This window comes from Mesoplodon mirus, assembly GCF_964341445.2.
Source record: "Mesoplodon mirus genome assembly, chromosome: 4".
In the NCBI taxonomy this organism is placed as follows: domain Eukaryota; kingdom Metazoa; phylum Chordata; class Mammalia; order Artiodactyla; family Ziphiidae; genus Mesoplodon; species Mesoplodon mirus.
In genome coordinates this window covers 173635097-173647422 of record NC_138979.1, presented here as the reverse complement: position 1 = coordinate 173647422, position 12326 = coordinate 173635097, and the positions used below count along the sequence as shown (strand labels likewise).

Sequence of the window (12326 nt, the reverse complement as noted above, 5' to 3'; positions counted from 1 at the left end):
TTCTGTGCGGAATTTCAAGAAAGCTTCACCGGAGTTATAAAGGATACAGTTGCCCACTGGGGCCAAAATGCCTTTAAGACAAACTCTGGTTTAAAGGCGAGTTAACCAGTTTCATATCCCTCCTTATTGCCTATCTGGTCTCCCAGTCTCTTGCCATTCAAATTAAGCAGGCCACTCTGCTCATGCAACTTTTGCTCCATCTGTCAACTTGTGCTGCAACTGGTGGTTCCCAGTGAGGACCTTTATATGATCCTTCCTGCTCTCTTCTCAGCCGCATCATTACCCTCCCCCAGCTCTCTCACTCTACCTCAAACCTGGTACCAGAACCTGGCCTGCCTTCATAAATTAAATCTCATGCTTTTAGTCAGTATTCTCAACCAAAGGAATATGTGGTTTGAAAAAGGACATTGAAAATTAAAATACTGATTTATGTTTGAACACAAAGTTGCCTATTTCAAAATTCCAGACTTCAAAAAGCTCCAAACTAAAAAAATGATTTGATATTTTGTCAAAAAACTTTGCCTCCTAAGTTAGCTGACTGAAGAAAGCAATTCAGGAAGTCAACCCAGTCCAAAAAAACATCTATAACTGGTTTTGGTAGAGGGAAAGGAATGATAACATGCTGAAGTTTACAAAAGAAACGTATTAACTACAGTCAACACATACTAAGGACTTGTTATGGGCCAGACACAGCTGTGAGCACATTACATGTATCAGCTTATTTAATTTTCACAACCACCCTATAAAGCTGATTTACGATACCCATTTTGCAGATGGAGAAACCAAGGAAAGAGGTAGATCCAGGATTCAACCTTGGCAGTCTGGCTCCAGAGGCTGTGCTCTCAACGCTCACAACCTGCCTCACAACACTGAATCTGACTCTCCTGTCAAGAACCTCTTTTCAGACAGAACACCTACTCTTGACTTGAGCCAAACTGTGGTCTGAGGGGTAAATATTCAGAAACATACCATACGGTGAATCGAATTGTGTTGTTCCCTAGAAACAGGGACAGGTCCTCTGTCATTTGGTCCTGACTTTTCTTGTTGGCCACCATCACCATAATGTAATCAGGAAGTTCTTCATCTATTTAAAAGGAAAAGTATATAAAAACTTTTTATGCTTTCCTTAATATTTTCTTCTACTTGAAGCTGATGTGCTTGAAAATATAGATGTAGTTCTAAGAATGTCAGCTCTAGTGGAATTATGCTGGACAAAAAGTATAGCTTTCTTTCTCTTTATTCCATAAGTATTTCAATTACTAGAAGAACAAGAACTAGAAATAACTAATAAATATTTACAAAACTAGATATTCTGAATTACGGTATCAAACTTGAGAGTGCATTCATTTCCTTTAATCTTTTTTTAATAATGCTCATTAACTTCAGAAAAGCTTCCAGAAAGCATACTGGACATTTCTCAAGAATACTACTGAGTTTTGTTCAGTTTTGTGCGTGTTTGTTTCAAAATGACACTCATTTCTCAAGGAACACCTTTATCCTTGGTAAAGGCAGATTTTAATTAGGGTAACAAACTTGCAGCAACATCAAATAAACTAAAACCACCCCAAAATTATACATCACTTAAAAAATTTAATCTTAAGATTAAATGATTTCTACTCAACTCATTGTTTCATTCTTCTACCCTCCTAACAGTGAATTATGAGGGTGAGGTCTAGGACAAAAAACAAACCAAAAAAACCCAAAACCACCACAATAAAAAGATAAGAAAGCAGGGCTTCCCTGGTGGCGCAGTGGTTGGGAGTCCGCCTGCCGATGCAGGGGACACTGGCTCGTGCCCAGGTCCGGGAAGATCCCACATGCCGCGGAGCGGCTGGGCCCGTGAGCCATGGCCGCTGAGCCTGCGCGTCCGGAGCCTGTGCTCCGCAGCGGGAGAGGCCACAGCAGTGAGAGGCCCGCGTCCAGGCAAAAAAAAAAAAAAAAAAAAAAAAAAGAAAGCAAAAGCTATTTATCAGGAACTTTGATCCCTACCAAAAAAATTCCTTTAGATTCTTTGATACCTTAAATATTCACATTTCTATGCAGGCAGAAAGGTTCATTTCAGAACTACTATCAGACATTTGTTTCAAGAAGAAATATCAAAAATCCAGTTCAAGAAAAGCACAAATACACTAAAGCCCTATCTACAAATGGAAACAGAGAAATCAGAATACTTGCTAGAAGCATGCAATTCAGTGTGAGGAGATAAAAGAACAAGTAGCCAGTCATTTGCTATTTTGTTTGTAAAGAATCAAAAGGGTCCACTGCTTTCTGGCAACATTAGTAAATAAGCCTCACAGCTTATTTACACAAAGTGTCCCTACCATGGGCTGTCACTGGTAACCCAGGAAAGGAAAACAAAGTTGGGGTGCTTTGGCAGTCTTGACAGTTTTTCTTCCTCATAATGTCAGTAATGAAAACAAATAGGCTGTGCTTTCTGACACTATATATTAGTTTGCATTTTATAAAATTTTATGTAAATGAGATCAGCAGTTGCTCTGGTACAGGGTGGGGACAAGGACAGACAGTAGGGAAGGATACAAAAGAGCCCCAGGAAAACCCAAAAGAAAACTTTTGGAAGTGATAGATACGTTCATTAGCTTGATTATGGTGTATACATATCAAGACACAGCAAACTGTAAACAGGTGGAGTTTATAGCAATTATATTTCAACAAGGCTGTTAGAAATTCATAACATCGTTCTCTCAGTAGACACAAAATGAGAAATAAGAATCTAATGAAAACTTAACGTGTTCCTGGGACTTCCTTGGCAGTCCAGTGGTTAGGACTCGGTGCTTCAATCCCTGGTTGGGAACTAAGATCCCGCAAGCCTTGTGGCACAGCCAAAAAATAAATAAAATAAAGTGTTCATGATACATTCCTACAGAATTCTAATAGCATTCTCAAGTTCATCTGAAATCTATGTACTGAAAAACAGTAAAATGTTGACGGTTCCTGCAAGTTCATACTTCCTAAAATGTGAATTTAAGACTGCTCTGAATTATAACTGCCATCTCACTAAAGTACTCCATTTTAAACAAACACACAAATGAAACCGTATCAACTCTTAACAGTTGCTCATCTTTATATCCCACTCAATGTCTTGAAAATAGATATTCAAATATTTACTAAAGGATTGTTTCCATAAAAAGGTTTCCAGTACTCCAGCACAAAGGGATTAGAAAGTCACCCTTTTCAGAAGGACAATGACGCATATACATTCAAATAATTAGGTAGCTAACTGTTAACAAATAATGTATATTTCAAATAGTCTAATGGTGATCCCTGTTTACCCACTTAATCAACATTTATGAAAAAATCTGGTGCTCTGCTAGGCCACTGAGACACAACCAATATGAAGTCTCTGCCCTCAAGAAACTTCCAGTCAAGAAGCAGAGGCAAACAAGTTGAGCAGCTGTGCTAATATGTTAATAGCTGGGACAGATGAGTTCAAGAGGAGCATACAGGAGTGACTCCTATCCTTCTGTTAGCTCACCAAGTTTCTATTATGAAGCAACCATAATAGAAACATCAAGGACCCAGATGTCTTAAACCTGCTTAAATCTGCTGCTGACCAGCTGTATTTAGCCCTCTCAAGACTCCATTTCTTTATTTGTAAAAAAGTGAATTACCTGCCATCCCCACTCCAGCATTGTGTTCAGGTACAAATAAAACTCTATGAAAATATTTTGAAAACTATAAAATACATGATATCTTTACTACAATTACACTTCACATTGGACTACGTCAAGCTTGTAACCAGGTTTTTAATATTAATAGGCTCAAAATTCTTGGTTTGAGGTTTCTGATAAATGATAGGAATCATCAGATTGAATTTAGACCCAATTAATATGTGTTTATGTTTTCATGTGCTAGAATTAAGAAAGTTCTCGGGCTTCCCTGGTGGCGCGGTGGTTGGGAGTCCGCCTGCCGATGCAGGGGACACGGGTTCGTGCCCCGGTCCGGGAGGATCCCACATGCCGCGGAGCGGCTGGGTCCGTGAGCCATGGCTGCTGGGCCTGCGCGTCCGGAGCCTGTGCTCTGCAGCGGGAGAGGCCACGGCTGTGAGAGGCCCGTGTACCGCAAAAAAAAAAAAAAAAAAAAAAAAGAAAGTTCTCACTGTAGGTTTTCTGTGGATTTCTTTTTGACCCAACACTAGCTCTTGGCACAAAGCTGGCATCCATTAAATGTTGAATGAATAAAAGAAAAAACAATCCTGGTTCAGCTTCATCTTTAACCTGTGAGTGTCAATTTTCTTATCTGTTAAAGTCTTACAACAATCCTGACAACAAATAATTAGTATGTGGCAAACTACCATCTGGTCTCAGGCCCCCTTTACACTATTGAAAATTACTGATGATCCCAAACAGCTTTTATTCATGTGCACATATCTACTGATATTTACCATACTAGAAACTGCAACTCAGAATTTTTAGATTTCTTAATTCGTTTAAAATAATACACCTATCCCATAAACAATAAACCTGTTTTATGTTGTTCTAAAAAAAGAATGTGAAGAAAATCTGGTCTCACACAGGTATGCAACTGGAAAAGGGGTATTTTAATACCCTTTTCAGATAATGTGGATATTCTTCTGTGATACTACACCAAAACTCAACGAGTGGTAGTTTCTTGAAGGTAAGCAGCAATATTGAAACTGAAAACTGTATCAATGACCTTTTTGTACTCTGTTACATGAAAATCCATTGATCCATCCTGCACTTTTAATGGATCTTTCTTATCCCTGTACAATTTTAAAACATTCATGCATTGGTCATTTGAAAAAATACTGGTTCACTGAGCTATACAAACCACTGGCATACGGATACATTTCATTATACAATATAGAAGAACCATTTGCTAATATCGCCACGCTGTCAAATTTATGGAGGAAGACAATTTTTCCAAAATTCTGACTTTCATTTGAAAGCTCAACTTTGTCACTGGCAACAAACTTTACTAGTTCTTTACCTTTGCTCACTTTCAGGAAAATGTCTGCCAAAAACCCAAATTATGTAACTAGCCCGTTAGTCTTCCTTAGAAGTTAAAAATGATGTTCCAAAGGGTAAAAGGGGGGAGGGGGGTGGATAAATTAGGAGTATGTGATTAACAGATACAAATTACCATAATAAAATAGATGTGCAACAAGGACTTAGTGTATAGCAAAAGGAACTGTATTCAATATTTTTTAATAGCTTATAACGGAAAATAATCTGAAAAAAGTATATATATATATATAAAACTGAATCACTTTGCTGTACACTTACAACTAACACAATATTGTAAATCAACTAAACTTTAAAAAATAGTTCCCAAAGAAACAAAAGAAAAACAAATTCCATGAAAAAGGTGGCCAGGTCAGTTCTCCACTCAATCCCACAAATTCTTTGCCTTAAGACAACCCATACGAGTACTTCCTATTTTCTAACGCCACATGTTAAAAAGATGTAGTCAGGGCCAGGGTTTAAAAAAATATTTTACTTCATCACTTACATTCATAAATGAAACTGGCCTCTTTTTTTTTTTCTTTGTAATTGCAAGTGGAAGGGTGGTGAAGAATACGATAATTTCTTGTAAAGTTTGGTGTGAGATACTGATTCGGGCTAAGGTACCAGCAGTTTTACTCACCACTTTTGCACAGTCCAAATGTCAGCACGGTGAAAATGGCAAATACCCTGTCAGTATTAATATGAAAATAGTTTTGACTTCAGAGACCCTTGGGGTCTCCCACACCTGGAGAACCACTATCATAAGTGGTAGCTATTATTTTTATAGGCGGCACCAGCTTTGGAGCCAAACAGACGCAGGTCTCAATCCATAAAACCTTGCTCAAGCCAAGCACCCAAAGCCTGTTTCCTTGCTTGTACAACTGGGGATATTACCACTTACCTTCCAGTGTTCTCCTGGGGATTATCATGACCTAATGCATATACGACAATAATTAAGCACAGTGCCTGGCCCAGAGTAAACACTCAAATTATAATTTATAAAAGAATAAAAAGAAAAAAGACACATTACCGTCGGGAGGTAAGAAAAAAAGGGGCAGGAAAAATAAAGAGATCTGAAAATAAAACTCACTGAACCACGAGAGAGGCAAATGCCAGACAGCATCATTCATATGCAAAATAATAATTCTGAAAAATGAAGATCAAGAGGAAAGGAAAGAAAATAGGAAAAACAATAAAAAGCAGACAAATATTAAGGAAAATATGAAAGAGCCTCAACAGAGGAAGCTACACGATTTCAAAACACCCTATTAGAAGGGGATCTGGAAAAAAAACCAAGGTTGCATATAAAGCTTTCAATGGAAAGATAGTACGGAAAAGAAGTAACCAGGGAGTATCAGATTCGAAGGTAAAAGGGCGTCTCTCCAAAGTCAAAGGCATGATAGGAAAAATGCATTCCTAAAATTAAATTCGCTGCAAATTCTAAAGTCTATTAGGCTAACAACAGAAGACTTACCAACGTAAGCTCCTAGTTCTTGCAATTTTCCCTTAATGGCACTCTGAGGGAAGAAAAAGACCATAGTGCGCGTGAGAAAGGCGGCCCTGGGAAAACAGACCGACTGCAGCGCAGAGGCAACTTCGCGAGCGCGCACACCTCCTGCCCCCACCGGCGCCCGAGTGGGGGTGGGGAGACGCCTCGGGCCCCCCAGCCCCACCCCGGAACCCCTCCTCCGCGGCGCCCCCTCCGATTCCCGGCGGCTCCTTCTATAGCCGCAAGCCCGCTCTCCGAGGCCCGAGGCGGCCTGGCCGAGGAGGCGCTGCTCGCCGACCCCGCGGCCAGTCAAGAGCGCCGGCGACGAGCAGGCCGCGGCGTCCAGGCCGGGCCCCACACCCCCCGTTACTCCTGACAACCGCGCGCCCGCCCGCCCGCCGAGGCCCGGCTTCCCGCCCCCGCCCGACGTGGGCCTCACCCGGATCTTGCGGCTGATCTCGGTGCCGATCTCCATGGCTCCGGGGCCGGCGGTGGGCTCAGCACCGCGAGGGGTTCTGCTTACTGGGAGCCGGAGTCCAGCTCCCAGCCCGCAGCCTCACCGCCTCCAACGCCGCCGCTCCCGGCCGCGCGCTCTGCGTGACCCGCCCCCACCGGCTCGAGACAAGTCGAGTGCGCCTGCGCCTAAGCCTGCGCCTGCGCGCACTCGGGCACGGGGAGCCGGCACTCTGGCGACCTCTGCTGGCCGCGAGGAGAGCCGCGGTAAAACCTTAGAATCAAAGTAAGCGTAGAGAGAGGACTCTCCTCTCCATATCTGCTAATTCCTGAAGTGGTCTCATTAGTTATTAATTGCTGCATAACAAATGACCGCACACATTTACCATCTTGTGGTTTCCATGGGTCTTGAATCTGAACACAGCTTAGCTGGATTCTCCGCTCAGGGTCTCATAAGGCTGCAGTTGAGGTGTCAGGAAGGCTGTGTTCTCGTCTGGAGGCTTCACCGAGGAAGAAGCCAACTTGAAGCTCATTTAGGTTGTAAGCGGAATTAATCTCCTTGCAGCTTTATGAGTGAGGGCCTCAGCTTTCTCCAGGCTGTTGTCTGGAGGCCACCCTCCCGTCAGAGATGTTGCCCACACTTCCTTGCCAAGGGCTTCACCAACATGGCCGCTCACTAAATCAAGCCCGGGAAGAGAGGATCTCAGCTCAGGGAAGGCCCAGTCCTTTTAAAGGCTTTCATTTGATTAAGCCAGGGCCTCCCGGGGCCTGACCCCCAAATCAACTGATTTAGGGTCTTACTTACAAAATTAGATTGCAAAATCCTTCATCCGTGCATATTCATTAGCTGCAAGCAAATCACAGGTGCTGCCTGCACTCAAGGGGAGGGGATTACAAAGGGTGTCAACAGCAGCGGCAGAAATCTTGAGGCCAGCTAGGGTCTGTCGGCCACACGGTCCTTCATCTCATAGAATCCTTTTTTTCTTCTGAATTACTATAACGTCTATGTGGGAGCTACTACTATGACACAATATCCTTTCTGTAATGTTCATCTCATTTGCGTGTATGTGTGTGCGCACATGTGCGTTCTCTCTAACGAAATTATAAACTCCTTGTAGGTCTGTATTTCTCCAGAATTTCTCTTGGGACGCTAGACACATAGTAAGCACCTATTAAATATTTGAAGGATAAAGTAAATTAATGACCTAAATTACAAAAGCATTCCTCACAGATAAATCCAATGATCATGCACTCATTCAACATTGATGAGGGGCAGCAGAGCAGAGTGACTGAGAACAGGGACCCTGGAGCCAGACTGTCTGGGTTTGAATCCCAGCTCTGCTACCCCCTCTGAGACCTTAGGCAAGTTGCTTATCCCCTCTGCCTTAGTTTCCTCATCTGTGGCATAAGTATGATACCAGTTTTTCCTTCATAGAGTTATTATGAGGATGAGGTAAGTTCACAGTTGGGAAGTATTTTGAACTGTGCTTGGCTCATTGCAGTACCATGGTTGTTGATTAAAAATTAAATGCCTACCCTGAGTCAGATGCTGTGCTACGAGCCAGAGCACAAAGATGAGTGAGACTGAGTCCCCGCATTCACAACATTCACAATCCAAAAGACAGGCACCTTATTTCTATCTCTTTACCCACCATTTCAGAACTAAGAATGCAAACACATGTTTTGCCATTACTGCATACAAAATCCTTAGTCAATATTTAGATAATAGTGAAAGAACATTTTATGAAAAATAGAGAATGTTTTCATTAAAATGTATTCAGAATAGGTAAAACTTTTTTTTTAATGTATTCAAGAAAGAGTCAACTTTCAAGACAATCCATTTAAAACTGCAGAAGGAGACTCGCAGGCTGCTTAAGAACTTGCATATTTAGATCTCAGGAGTGTGTCTGGATCACAGAGGGGATAACCCCACTAAACCGATGGTGTTCAGTGGTCTGACATTGTTACAGGTGCTTCCCTGTAAGATGCATCTTCATAAACCACACTGCATCCAGAGGAAGATGATCATAATGATGCCTGAAAGAAACCATTAAAGGGACTATTGGTATTCAACTTGAAAAAGGCTAAGCAGGACAATGAGAATTATTTTCCAGCATGGAAGTTCTCTCCAGTTCAGGAGGAATGACATATTTTGCTCTAGGAGACAATGAGGACTAGATTTCAATGAATCCCAGTTGAGGGCTCTGGGCTGTTTTTCAAAGAGAGAAGATTACTAAAAAGAGCATTGGTTTTTGAAGTCGAAGAGGTCGAGTACTAACCCCAATTGCATGGAGTCCGTTGTCTTCTAACACTGGCCCCCTAGCATCTCCAGCCTCCTCTCAGGGCAGCATTCCAACTGGGTGTTGCACATCATTTGCAAGTGTTGGGGGACAGGAGGGCAGAAGAGAGGTGTTTGGGGGTGTCCTTCAGCCTGGAATGCTTTTCTCTTTTTTTCTTTGAATGCCTAATGAACTTTTTATTTGTCCTTCCAGACTCAGCCAGAAGCTGATCATAGTGATAAACTGAATATCACCACTCCACTTAGAATATCTACCCATTAAGTATATTTGCCTACTAGAATTATATATTCACCTGTTCCTCACATGGTGAGTCTTTGAGAACAGGGCCATACATCTTATTTATCTTTCTCTTTGCAGCATTTGTCTTCCAAGGGATGCGGTTTGAATAGACAAGTTTTTTCGTTAGTGAATATCTCATGGCATGTCTACCCTTGGATCAAAAGCCCTTAAGTGTTGGGAATTCCAGTCACAGCAATTGCTTTTGCTACTGAAGCTGACATACTTTTCTTCATTTTCTTGTCCATTGAACAAATATATTGCCAGCATCATCATGGTAATTTATATAGTGAGAGATAGTGGGTACTCACCAAGCTATCAAAGCAGATTAATTTCTTAACCCCTAAGGAAGTATCAGTCAGTGTACCACCAAAACCACAATTTCTTTCCCTTTATTGAACATCTTTTTACTGTAGAAATTTTTAAATTTTTACTTTGTTTTAAAAAGAATTACCTTCACAGGAAGAAGAATGTATATCACTTCTGGGTAGCAAGAGGAGGTAAAGATACAGATATGTGATTGCTTATTCATCTACACAGTCTCTCTAGACGGGTACATAGTATTATGGTAACACCAGTTACCCCCAGGAGGAGTGCAGGCAAGGTAAGAAGGAGACTTTTCACTTGCACCGTTTTGTATCTTTTGGGGTTGAACCATATAAATTATTTCACTTCCTTCTATACAAACGGAAGCCAATAATAATTTCACGCCGAACACTTTGAAGGCTTTGTTCAAGTGGCTGGTCATGGGGCTGTTACTGTCAAATTAACATGGTTGCAGGAAAATAGAGCTTAAGGACTTGGTGAGCAAGTGGCACTTGTGGACTGTGAGGGAGGAAGTTCAGCTCAGTGTATAACATCGCTTGGGTTTTACAATCATTTTCTATTTTTAAAATTCTTTTATTTTCTTCCCGATTCAATTAGCAAGTTTTTATTTAGTGCCTACCCTCTGCCCAGTAGTGTCCTAGGAATTCTAGGAGATATAAAAGAAGCCTACATGAAACAGTTTTTAACGATCTTGCCAAGTGTGGGGATCACTGTGGAATGGGGTGGCTAGCAAGTTGTGTTGGAAGCAGAGCCTTGAATTGAGGCTTGGAGAGCAACGGAAGGCTTAGACAAAGGGAAGGGGGGCAGGAGGTGCTCTGGGCCAGGAGAAACGGTTTGATGGGGGCAGTAGGGGAGAAGAGAGGAATAAGGACGGTCATAAGAGGCTGAGGCCGATTTAGAAAGGCCCTAAAGGTCAGGCAGGACAGCTTAGCCTTAGGGGTCCATTGGGAGTGATAAACCCCAAGGAGAGGTAAGCCTGGTATTCACATGGAAAGAAATGAGAGAGCAGAAACCAGAGGCATGCAGACCGCCCTTGTTGCAATAAGTCAGATGTAAAATGATGAGGGATGAAGGTTTGGATTAGAATGGTGGGGGAGGGGGGCATTCAGGAACAAAGAGGAAAGAAAGCATTCATGAGACGTTTCACAGGAGGAAGTGGCAGGTCTTGATGATAGGCTGGAGATGGCGAAGACTCACACATAATTTCAGTTTTTCTATTTTGGGAGACCAGAGAGCCACTCATTTTCTCTTTTCTTTCTTCGCACACGAATTGACCCCCTCATGGTGTCCAGTTGAAATTCAATTATAAGCAGAATTGATTGATTTTCTTCCATATAGAAACACATGTAATCCTATTTGCCTTGAGCTCCATTACCCAAGCTGAGTCCTGCCTGGGGTTTGTTTTCCCATAGCACTCCTACTTTCAGGATGGCGCTTTCCGCTTAGGCCTTGTTTGTCTTGTGTTATGTGCAGTGTGTAGGTTTATTACCCACTAGACTAGAAGTCCTTTGTGAGCAGGGACCATGAGTAAGTACTCAATAAGTGTCTGTTAACTGTTGAAGAAAATGAGATCTAAATGAAATGTAACATAAGAAAGCTTTCCAGAAACAAACATATTTTAACAAATCGTTTAAATAAAATTTACATAATAAAAATTTCTCTGCTCCTATCACTCAAACTATATGCCAAGGAAAGGTGAAACACCCTATTGTGATGGTGTTAGGGCCACACAGTTTTATTCCTTGGCTTAAGTGTTGCCATGCAGTAATAAAAATAATAATGCAGTGTAATAATACCATGTAATAATAAAAATTGCTAATAGGGCTTAGAGTGAAACATTTCACACAAGTTACTGGATAGTGATTATTATTATTATTATTATCATTTTACAGGAGATGAGCAGGCACAGAAAGGTTAAGAAATTCGCACACGGCGACCCAGCTAAGCAAGCGTTGGCGCTGAGATTTGAACCCAGACAATTTGACCCTGGAGTACCCCATCCTTAAGAGCTCTACTTTGTACTGCATTAAGCATACAGCTCTTTTGAAGACCTACAGGTTATTTGAGGCATAACAACCTTTTTCAGGGGAAGGGGACGTTGCCACCCTGTACTACCAATCAGTGTTTTTCCTTTTTTTATGGGCTATATCCTTAGACGTAAGCATGGGAGGAAAAAATAGAATGTTTGAACTGTTTTCAGACGTGTAAAAGAACAACTTCAGCAATAATAGAATTTTACACAACACCTAAGAACAACACGGGAATAAAACCCTTTACCTGGCACCGAAATAATATCCCCCTCCTCTCATTTTTATTAAAGCCTTGCTTTATTTGGAAACTCTTAAAATAAGTGGTCATAGGATTAAAAAAAGCCGCGGCGCGCCCCCTCCCCGGCGGCCGGGCGCAGCTGTCCGCGCCTCCCCCGCCCGCATTCCAACTCTCTGAGGTCACGGGCAGCCACCGCCTCCCCGGATCCGCCCGCTCGGCCCAGGGGGA

At 41.9% G+C, this 12326-nt stretch overlaps 1 protein-coding gene across 9 annotated transcripts in view; it reads right to left on the bottom strand.

Annotated features, from left to right (window-relative positions):
• The window catches only part of ZC3H14 (zinc finger CCCH-type containing 14), a 41231-nt gene extending 34154 nt beyond the window's left edge, over nucleotides 1-7077 (bottom strand). For 5 of the 9 annotated variants that reach the window (XM_082620194.1, XM_082620196.1, XM_082620191.1 and 2 more), the window contains exons 1-4: nucleotides 6914-7077; nucleotides 6460-6502; nucleotides 2748-2828; nucleotides 970-1084 (exon numbers count right to left, since the gene is read on the bottom strand). In XM_082620194.1, the coding sequence (XP_082476320.1) occupies nucleotides 970-1084; nucleotides 2748-2828; nucleotides 6460-6502; nucleotides 6914-6949 (275 nt within the window). In that variant the 5' untranslated portion in view covers nucleotides 6950-7077. The remainder of the gene's footprint in view (nucleotides 1-969; nucleotides 1085-2747; nucleotides 2829-6459; nucleotides 6503-6913) is intronic. The other 4 variants (XM_082620198.1, XM_082620193.1, XM_082620197.1 and 1 more) reach the window with 1 other exon arrangement.
• Between the last annotated feature and the right edge of the window lie 5249 nt (nucleotides 7078-12326).